This window comes from Triticum aestivum, chromosome 7A (genome assembly GCF_018294505.1).
Source record: "Triticum aestivum cultivar Chinese Spring chromosome 7A, IWGSC CS RefSeq v2.1, whole genome shotgun sequence".
Lineage (NCBI taxonomy): Eukaryota > Viridiplantae > Streptophyta > Magnoliopsida > Poales > Poaceae > Triticum > Triticum aestivum.
This window is the reverse complement of record NC_057812.1, coordinates 382,305,337-382,315,669: the sequence shown is the minus strand read 5'-3', so window position 1 is coordinate 382,315,669 and position 10,333 is coordinate 382,305,337. Positions and strand designations below refer to the sequence as shown.

The 10,333-nt window shown below is 46.2% G+C and overlaps 2 protein-coding genes across 7 annotated transcripts; one reads left to right on the top strand and one right to left on the bottom strand.

The window, feature by feature from the left end:
* Positions 1 to 1,232: 1,232 nt before the first annotated feature.
* Positions 1,233 to 7,181, bottom strand: LOC123146896 (RNA-binding NOB1-like protein). 6 transcript variants are annotated; one of them, XR_006472966.1, is made up of 5 exons: positions 6,274 to 7,181; positions 6,035 to 6,133; positions 5,503 to 5,594; positions 1,861 to 1,950; positions 1,233 to 1,354 (listed from the first exon to the last, which is right to left on the bottom strand). XR_006472966.1 is itself a non-coding variant. In XM_044566161.1 (2 exons), exons 1-2 carry the CDS (start codon positions 6,614 to 6,616, stop codon positions 6,120 to 6,122), a joined length of 357 nt encoding a protein of 118 aa, XP_044422096.1. In that variant the 5' UTR covers positions 6,617 to 7,181; the 3' UTR covers positions 5,617 to 6,119. The 6 variants fall into 6 exon arrangements, 1 of the variants encoding a protein (XP_044422096.1); XR_006472967.1 differs by lacking the exon at positions 5,503 to 5,594; XR_006472965.1 differs by lacking the exon at positions 1,233 to 1,354 and having other exon boundaries at positions 1,361 to 1,950.
* A 167-nt stretch (positions 7,182 to 7,348) lies between these two features.
* On the top strand, positions 7,349 to 9,940 carry LOC123146895 (U-box domain-containing protein 15). Its single transcript, XM_044566160.1, has 4 exons — positions 7,349 to 7,819; positions 7,915 to 8,031; positions 8,112 to 8,546; positions 8,680 to 9,940. Exons 1-4 carry the CDS (start codon positions 7,481 to 7,483, stop codon positions 9,721 to 9,723), a joined length of 1,935 nt encoding a protein of 644 aa, XP_044422095.1. The 5' UTR covers positions 7,349 to 7,480; the 3' UTR covers positions 9,724 to 9,940.
* Positions 9,941 to 10,333: the final 393 nt, after the last annotated feature.

The window sequence follows — 10,333 nt, the reverse complement described above, 5'->3', positions numbered from 1 at the left end:
AGTTAGTCATGGGATGATACATTACGGAACGAGTAAATAGACTTACAGGTGAAGAGATTGAACTAGGTATGATGATACTGACGATCAAACTCGGGCAAGTAACATACCGGTGACAAAGGGAACAACGCATGTTGTTATGTGGTTTTGACCCATAAAGATCTTCGTAGAATATGTAGGAACCAATATGAGATCCAGGTTTCGTTATTGGTTATTGACCGGAGATGTGTCTAGGTCATGTCTACATAGTTCTCGAACCCATAGGGTCCGCACGGTCCGCACGCTTAACGTTCAATGACAATTTGTATTATGAGTTATGTGATTTGATGTACCGAAGTTTGTTCGGAGTCCCGGATGAGATCACAGACATGACAAGGAGTCTTCAAATGGTCGAGACATAAAAATTGATATATTGGAAGGTTATGTTTGGACACCGAAATGGTTTCGGATAGGTTCAGGCATTTTCTGGAGTACCAGAGGGTTAACGGACCCCCCTGGGGGGGGTTAATGGGCCTTCATGGGCCCTAGTGGAAGAGAGGAGGCGGCGGCCAGGTGAAGGCACGCCCCCTCCCCCCAAGCCCAATCCAAATTGGACTAGGGTTGGGGGGGCGGCCCCATTTCCTTCTTCTCCTCCCTCTCTTTCCCCTTCTCCTTCTTGGAATATGAAAGGGGGGGCGAATCCTACTTGGACCAAGAGTCCAAGTAGGACTCCCCCCTTGGTGCACCACATCTTGGCCGGCCTCATCCTCCCACCTCATTTATATACCTGGGAGGGGAGCACCCCAAAGGCACACCAAAGTTTCTCTTAGTCGTGTGCGGTGTCCCCCTCCACAGTTACACATCTCGGTTATATCGTCGTAGTGCTTAGGCGAAGCCCTGTGCCGGTAAACTTCATCATCACTGTCGCCACGTCGTCGTGCTGACGGAACTCTCCCTCGGCCTCAATTAGATCAAGAGTTCGAGGGACATCACTGAACTGAACATGTGCTGAACGTGGAGGTGCCGTACGTTCGGTACTTGGATCGGTTGGATCGCGAAGACGTTCGACTACATCAACCACGTGACTGAACACTTCCGCTTTCGGTCTACGAGGGTACGTGGACACACTATCCCATCTCGTTGCTATGCATCTCCTCGATAGATCTTGCATGATCGTATGAATTTTTTTGAAATACTGCGTTCCCCAACACATAGTTCTATAACTACTGCCATGGTCTACATAGACGCAGTCATGATGTCCAAGATTCATGCATGATGTTTATATTAATAATAAAAGAAAAAAGAACAAGTTTGTGAGGATGATATACCTACTGCTTGCTTTACTTCAATGTTTTAAACTTTTGTTAGCTAGCAGCTCCTGAAAAGAAAAAGGAACAGGTGTTTATTTGAATTTATTTGAGTTTATTTGGAATTCTTCTTCTAGTCTTACTACTACTGTCAACATTCAGTTTTGACTATAAGGTTCGAATTTTTATTCTGAACATGATGCAAGACCGTAAGGTTCTAAGCATTATTAAGACTAGTAGATCATCATTTTATTTTGAGTAATGACACAAGTTGTTACCTTCTTCGAGTAATTAAGGTGCGTGAGTTATCAGTGTAGTAGTTTACACGTGATGATCCACTCCTTATGGTTGGAACAACAACAGCATGAAGATACAGATCAACTACAGTAGTTTACCACAACAACACTAGAGTTGTAGAAGTTTACTTGTTTGTTAGGACAAAAACATCTAAATTGAGCATCTACAAATTCAAGTTGGGGAGGTTGATGCCCTTGGTCTCCTCCATAGATTAGACAAGCAAGATGAACCACTATCCTAGTAACTAACAAAAGATAATTTCAATATTCAGAATGTGTACCTGTACTAGTTGTCAACAAGAAATACAGTGAAAGTTGAGATGTACTCCTGGCCCCTGCTTTTGTTTACTTTTTAATTCCTGGCCTAGTCCCTGCAAAAAAAAGAGAGATGTAGTAGGACCTGTAGTTGCTGAAAACAAAAAAAAATATGTATGTAGTAGAAAAGGATGCTAGCTTCAGAAAATTAAGTTAGCAGTATATAGGATCATTCAATTAGATCATTGACAGAAATTTGTGCAAATCCTAGAACAATCTATATAAAACAGTTGACAGCTTCAGAACATTCAGTTAGCTTATGAACAATGAGTACTTTTAATATCTACTTTTCCCTTTCTTGGTTTCTTTGCTTTTTGTCTAGGATTCTTCATGGCTTTCTTGTTATAATTATATGCTAACCATTCATCTCTTGTATACGCTTGTTATGAGATCAGCAGGAGCACACAACTATGGATTTGAACTTGATCCCGGAAGAGATGGATGAAGCTCAACAAGAAGAACAAGCTCATCAAGGTGACACTATTGATTTGAACTTGATCTTGGAACAGGAGGATGAAGCTCAACAAGAAGAACAAGCTCATGAAGGTAACACTATTGATTTGAACTTGATCCTGGAAGAGGAGGATATAGACATTGAATTGAATTGGTTTCCTGAAGAGGAAGAAGCTCAAGAGGCACAAGAAGATGCAGAATTGGAAGAAGCGCAAGAGGCACAAGAAGATGCAGAATTGGAAGAAGCTCAAGAAGCTGATGCACATGGCAATCCAAGAGGGAAGGACCTGTCAGACAAGGAGAGATATAGTGTTTATTTTTCTCTACGAGTAATCGAGCTTAGAGATGGACAGGTTCACCTGTATGACAGGGTGCTCATTGCGAATATGCGGAATGTTAACGTGCGAACAGTTACAAGAATATGGAATCGAGCGAAAGAACAACTTGCAACAGGCCAAGAAGTTGATGTTTCAACTAAAAAGAAGAACAGTGGTAGAAAGAGAAAAGAGCTAGATCCAGCGAGAACAACGACAATCCCCCTGAATAGAAGAACTATTCGGTCTCTTGCAAGGTGTTTAGGGGTTCCCCGGTCGACCCTACACAACAGGTTTGAATTGCAAGAGCTGAAACGCATCACGAACAAAGTCAAGCCCTTGCTGAAGCCACACAACAAGATAGCGAGACTCAAGTTCTGCATATCCATGATGGATGAAAAATGGAAATCAACCCCTTGGCCCAGTTTCAAGTCAATGAACAATATGGTCCACATAGATGAAAAATGGTACGATATGACCAGAGTCACGAATACTACTATGTACTGCCTGAAGAACCAGAACCAGAGTGTACCGCCCAATACACACAGCATTGGCAAGGTAATGTTCTTAACCGATGTTGCCAAGCCTCGCTACACCAACGATGGGCAACTAACATTTGATGGAAAAATTGGCACCTGAGCATTCGTGGTAGAGATTGAGGCGCAAAGAACCAGCCAAAATAGAGATCGAGAATGATAGAGATGAAATCAGTGAAAGTAACCATGCCCGTCTGTAGAGATTACCTGATCAATAATGTTATCCCTGCAATACAAGACAAGTGGCCCAACGAAGACGTGGGCACAACAATTTTCATCCAACTAGATAATGCGAGACCACATGTCCTACCTAATGATGCAGGTTTTCTAGAAGCTGCGCAACAAACGGATGTAGACATTTGACTATTACAGCAACCGCCTAACAGCCCCGAGCTTAATGTTTTGTACCTTTGTTTTCAATGCTCCCTCCAATCCCTAACCGACTGCAGAGCACCTATGAATATCTAGAAGTTGGTACATGGTGTAGAGGAGGAGTTTGAGAATTATGATGCACATAAGTTGTTCAAAAGCTTTATCACACTACAAGCAATAATGGTTGAAGTCATGAAAGATCAAGGAGGAAATACCTACAAGCTGCTGCATCTATACAAGGACCGTCTACAAAATGGTGGAGAGGAAATAACCGATGTATATTGCAGTGCAGAGCTAATTACTGACACAATGGCCATTATAGAACAAGGGGAATAGAGCTCAGGAAAAGGAAAGGGAAATGAAAAGAAATGATAGGAGTATGTCATGTGTCATGTGTATGTCTTGTGTATGTCATGTGTCATGTGTTGTGTCATGTGTATGTCTTTGTGTCAGGTGTTCAACGAGAAAAGATTGGAGTGTGTCATGTGAATTATTTGATTTTCTTTGAATTTACTTGATTTAATTCAATTTATTTGAATTATTTGGATTTATTTGTAAGAAGAAGAAGAGATCCTTCTTCTATGCTAGGAGCTCTTCTTATTCTTCTCCTTCTCCTTCTCCTTCTTCTCCTTCTCCTTCTCTTCCTTATTCTTATTCTTATGATTAACAGGAACATGGTGTAGTCTGAGAATTCATATCCATTTTGCACTCTTGATAGCAGTGATTTTGTTAGGTGTACTCCAGTATCAGGGAGCAGGTTGGTATTTGCACAGTAATGGCAAGATGCAAAATGGTGCTAGTAAATTCAGTTCTGCAAAAAACAAGACTGAAACATGGCAGTGTTGAACATATCCTAGCACTATGTCGCTGGCTTGTCGCAGCTGACGACACTACTGACTTACTTGCTCCGTTCCATAATATAGTGTAAGAAATACTCTTATGGAACGGAGGGAGTAAAAGAGATGAAAATGTCCTGTTACTAATTACCAGCACTCGGAATCTGCGATCGTGTATAGAGAGGCAAAGCTAAAATAGTTTTTTTAACGAGGCAAAAGACTTATTTGAATTAATTAGGAATTATTGGAATTAGCTATAATTATTTGAATTCGCTAGATTTATTTGAATTATTTTGGGATTATTTGAATCAGCTAGATTTATCTGAATGTATTGGGAATTATTTGAAAGCCTAAAAAGCAAGCAGAGAGCAGAGCACTGCAACCTCCTCTGAAAGAAAATATAATGTCACTGGAAAGCCTAAAAAGCAAGCAGGGAGCAGAGGAGTACAAGAGTTGATTGATGTTTCTTTTGTTGAAGTTACCATGTTTCTATAAGGAATGGCCATCATGTTCCTCTAGTTAACAAAATGAACAAGGAGACTTTTAATCTCTCAGAAGTCACTGAAGCATCTTTTAATAATCTGTAAGGAACAGACTTTTTGAAGGGAAGAAGATTGGTTTCATATAAAAGGTTTTCTTGAATAGACTTTTAAGCTCAGGCAGTAGCTCTAGGCAACACTATAATACATGATTTGGCAGGCCTCAAGTAAGAACTGCAGAATTATTTTGTCACCCAACTTAAATAAAATTTGGTTCCATATAAAATTTAAATAAAAGAGCACTTTGGCTCCATATGATAGGAGTATGTAGCTCCATATGATAGAAGTATGTAGTCGAAATAATCATCTTCTTAGTTGAAAGCCTTTAATTCACATAGTCATAAAATTTCTACACAAAGATTGGACAAACAATATTCCTAAGATTTCTGCAATTACAATATATCTGATCAATGCAAATTAAGCACTCATGGAACAAGTCTATTTGGTCAATGCAACTATGTGGTGCTAGTGCATTTGTCTTTGTGGTTGGGCACAATTTCGCACAATCTGGTCATCTGACCAAAACAAAAGGTGGCCAGATGTCTTGAGATGCTGTACCGTATTCTGAATTTCTTTGAATTTCTTGAGATGCTGCAGATGGTACATGCTCTTTTAATTACTCATGTATTTGAGGATCCAAACAGCTTTGCCTACGGTTTAGAACAAGTCAAATGGTCAAAAAATTCAGTTTGCCGTTCCATATAAATATTCAGAGTAATTCACAATCTTGTCTAACATGATATTTTCCGAATATTCAGAGTAATTCAGTTTGTTGTTCGGTTCACACTGGCATATGCACCTTGTTGGAAGAAAATATTTGCAAATTTGGTGAAAATTCAAAGTCAAGACTGAACATTCAGTGTTGAGTGTTAACACAACACTCGCATATGCACCTTGTTAGAAGACATGATCAGTTTTTAGGAAAAGACAAGATTTACTGATTTAGTTTTTAGGGAAGACAAGACTGAACATTTAAACTCTGGAAGCTGGCATTTAGCAAAGACTTAATATACAAATTCAGTTTTTAGGAAAGACAAGATTTACTAATTCGGTGAACATTCAGTCTGAACATTTCTGAATCTACACACACCTTGCTCAAAATTGATTTGCAGGGCATCCTGTAGGCTGCCTCCCTTCATCAACATTGGGCCGGTCTTCTTCCTGGTGCAAACGGTTCAAGCTGGCCCTACTGAATACAACAATGCAAAGAGCATCAAGCAGTAATAGAGAGCAGAGAATGGAAACCCATGAAAGTGCAGAGTTTAAGCTCTATTCAGCAAATGAAAGCAGCAGTGCGAGGCGCTAGGCTGGCTTAAGTAAACATTCGACCTCTCTTGACGAACTCAGGGGCTGGCTCGACGGTCTCGACGGGGGTGGGCAGGAGCGCGAGCCTCCGGCGCGCGGCGTCGCACACCTCCTCGAGCACCGTGACCAGCCGGCCCGCAGTTGAGGAGAGCGTGGCGCCGCCCGAGATGACAGCGTTGGCGTCGACGACGGCCACGGCCAGGCCGCTCGAGTTGGCGCAGCTGGACACGATTCGTCTCACCGCCTGCGCAGACGATTTGTTGGCCACCGTCTCCCGCTGCGTCGTCGCGGCCGCGCCCCACGCCATGGGGGCCGGGGCGGGGGTGGGAAGGTCGCGTCGCCGGCCGTCGGGCCGAGGGCCAGCCATGCTTCTTCCATCAACGCTAGGAGGGAGGGGGTGGCCGCGAGCAGGAGACGCGGCGGGAGGAAGAAGAAACAATTTTTTGGGTGAAAGAGGGAAGATTCGCGAGGCAGGCAAGGGAGTCAGGGGAGCTGCGCGAGGCAGAAGGGAGCGGCGGAGGAGGCAGCTGCGGCGGCGGCGGAGGACGCGCGGGAGAGCAGGGGAGTAGCGCGGTGCAGGGGATCTTCGGCGTCCATGCGTCTGTGTCTGAGCGGCGGAGGGTCGACCGGAGAAGACGAGGACTGCAGGTTGTGACAGGAATTAGGTGGGGTGTTTTAGTAAAATGGCTACGGAGACAATTTTTGCGGGATGAAGGGAGTACGTTGTAATGATATTCACCTTGTTATGCGCTCAAAATGTGATTCTGCCCCAATCATGAAATCTTTACGTGATCGGGATAGAATTACATCTTGAACGCTGCAGACAGCTTAGGTCTTCGAGCTGCTTGATCCAACGGCCCAAATCGCATCAAACAAATGAAATGGATAGTTAGATCTTCCAAATTGCTAAGAGAGATCGGGGGCTCCTGTGGTTCTTGTTTCTAGATGGAATCAGTGTGTTCTGGTTGAAAAAGAAAAAAAAAATGGGTGTCTAATTTTGTAGGAAGTACACATCTTATGCAAACTGCATGAACTTTGTAGTATTCTTCATTTTTAAGGCTTGTCTGGACGAGAGAAGAAGCGCTTCCCAGCGATTTAGCGCGCAAAAAGCATTCTCCATCGACCGAGTCTCCTCATCCCTTTTATTTCTGGCTTTGCCTTTCATGCTCTCGCCTCTCTCACGCGCGCCTCTCGTTTCTCCGTACGCAGCTCGCCAACCGCTTGATGCCGCATGCCCCAACCGGCGCTGCCACCGTCGGCGGCGGCCACCGCTGACCCCGAGCCATCCGGGACCCGGGCAAGGGAGATGGACGACGAGGACCTCGTGGAGGAGCTCCTCGCCACCGTCAATTCGGCCCGCGCTTACTCGGAATTCCGCCGCACGCAGCGAAAGGAATGCCACAACCTTCTTCGCTGGCTGCAGCTCATCCTTCCGCTGCTCGAGGAGCTCCGCGATTCCGCGCCCCGGCTCACCGATGACGCCTACCGCCGCCTCACCCTCCTCGGGCGGGCCTTGTCCGCCGCGCGCCGCCTCCTCCGATCCTGCAACGACGGCAGCAAAATCTTTCTGGTCCGATCAGATGGCCATGCCCAGATGTCTTTCTCCTTGCCCCTTCTTGCCATGCGTGGCCTTGACCAATTGATTTGAGGCCAATCGATTTTCAGGCGCTGGAGAGCGAGGCTGTGCTGGGGAGGTTCCGCGCTGTGTACGAGAAGATGAACTCTGCGCTGGATGGAATGCCCTACGCGGAGCTCGCCATTTCCGATGAAGTCACCGAGCAGGTAAGTGCATCATCAATAATGCTCCTGCAAAGCCATTTACGTACGGATCACACAATCACACATATGATCCTGTTGATTAGGTGGAGCTGATGAACGCTCAGCTGATGAGATGCAAGAAGAGAACGGACACGCAAGACATAGAGTTGTCAATGGATCTCATGGTGATACTCCAGAACAACAAGGACGAGGAGAGGAATGCGGACGGGGCAATACTGGATAGGCTGGCCAGCAAGCTGGAGCTGCAGATGCTGCCGGATCTGAGGGCGGAGACGGTGGCCATAAAGAAGCTGATCAACGAGCGGAACGGGCAGCATGCGGACAGCACAAAGCAGATCATCGAGCTCCTCCACAAGTTCAAGGCGATCGCTGGCATTGACGAGAAAAATGTCCTCGGTAGCGAGGTCTTCGTGACCAAGTCCCTCGACAAGTGCCCCTCGTTGATGATCCCGGACGACTTCCTCTGCCCTATCACGTTGGAGATCATGACGGATCCTGTCATTGTCGCCAGTGGACAGGCACGCGCATTGCCGAATCTTGATTCCACTTGCTTTAGTCGTAGTACAACAGATGAACCATGTTCAAAAGGAAATTATTGTTTTCCTTTAAATATTTTTTGGTTTAGATAAAAAGTTGGTTTGAAATATGCAGACGTACGAGAGGAGAAGCATCCAGAAGTGGCTGGACAGTGGGGAGAGGACATGCCCGAAGATGCGGCAGCCATTGGCGCACCTTTCGCTGGCGCCCAACTACGCGCTCAAGAACCTGATCCTGCAGTGGTGCGACAAGCACAAGGTGGAGCTGCAGAGGAGGGAGCCGGAGCCCGTGGCCGAGCAGGACGGGCACCCGAGAGAGGACATCCCGTCGCTGGTGGAAGCGCTGTCGTCGATCCACCCTGACGTGCAGCGAAAAGCGGCCAAGAAGGTCCGGATGCTCTCCAAGGAGTCCCCGGAGAACAGGGCTCTCATTGTTGGCAATGGCGGCATCCCCGCCCTGATCGGCCTGCTGGCCTACCCGGACAAGAAGGTGCAGGAGAACACGGTGACCTCGCTGCTGAACCTGTCCATTGACCATGGCAACAAGCTTCTCATTACCAAGGGGGGCGCCATCCCGCTCATCATCGAGATCCTCCGGAACGGCAGCGCGGAGGGGCAGGAGAACTCGGCGGCGACGCTCTTCAGCCTGTCCATGCTCGACGAGAACAAGGCCACGATCGGGACCCTTGGCGGCATCGCGCCGCTGGTGGAGCTCCTGACCAACGGCACCGTCCGGGGCAAGAAGGACGCCACCACGGCTATCTTCAACCTCATCCTCAACCAGCAGAACAAGGTCAGGGCCACCCAGGCCGGCATCGTCCCAGCGCTAATGAAGGTCATCGACGACAGGAGCCTTGGAATGGTCGACGAGGCGCTCTCCATCTTTCTGCTGCTGTCGTCGCATCCAACCTGTCTTGGAGAGATCGGGACAACGCCATTCGTGGAGAAGCTCGTGCAGCTTATCAAGGAAGGCACGCCCAAGAACAAGGAGTGCGCGCTGTCCGTCCTGCTGGAGCTGGGATCCAAGAAGCAGACGCTCCTGGTGCACGCGCTCAGGTTCGGCCTCCACGAGCACCTCTCACAGATCGCTAAGACTGGCACCAGTAGAGCGCAGAGGAAGGCCAACTCTCTCATTCAGATAGCAAAAAAGTGCTACTGAATGTGAGAACCATTTGTACCTGTCTGTAATTCATCTCGTTTTTGATAGAAAATTTGTTGAAAATCCATGATCAACCCTAGGGAATCTGTCGCGTGGTGGATTCACTACCCACACCTCTTGAGGACTTTCACGCCCCTGGGATATCACATTCTCACCACAGGCAACTCAACTCTGTTATTCACGACTATAAACTTGGTAGTACAACTTTTTTTTTTGAGGGTGGTAGTACAATTTTTTGGTGACCGCTACCGCTGCATTTCCACCTCTTTGCTGCTTGGTAGGCTCGCGAGAGAGATCCAATTTAAGGGAGAAAAATCTTATACGACTTGGGTCGTACGCCCCGTCGTGAGACCCGCTTCCCTTGCTGACAGTTGGCCAAGATGAATCTCGAAGCGTTTTGTAATATTTGGGAAGAGGAATGGAAGTTTAGAGTAGGGAGTTGTATTGAAATTAGATATGGGATGATACGTTTTATTCTCAATCTTTTGTTTGGCACATAATAGGAATTATATGTGAGATTTGAGGAGAATTTATATTCCCTTGTTTGGTTCATGGTAATCAGTGAGGAACTAGACATGGGAAGTTAATGTATGTTATCACAATACAAAGG

Coding starts and splice junctions, on each gene's coding strand:
- LOC123146896 (XM_044566161.1), bottom strand. CDS start 6,616: ATGGCTGGCCCTCGGCCCGACGGCCGGCGACGCGACCTTCCCACCCCC.
- LOC123146895 (XM_044566160.1), top strand. CDS start 7,481: ATGCCCCAACCGGCGCTGCCACCGTCGGCGGCGGCCACCGCTGACCCC. Junction 7,820..7,914: donor ACGGCAGCAAAATCTTTCTG/GTCCGATCAGAT, acceptor ATCGATTTTCAG/GCGCTGGAGAGCGAGGCTGT. Junction 8,547..8,679: donor TCATTGTCGCCAGTGGACAG/GCACGCGCATTG, acceptor TGAAATATGCAG/ACGTACGAGAGGAGAAGCAT.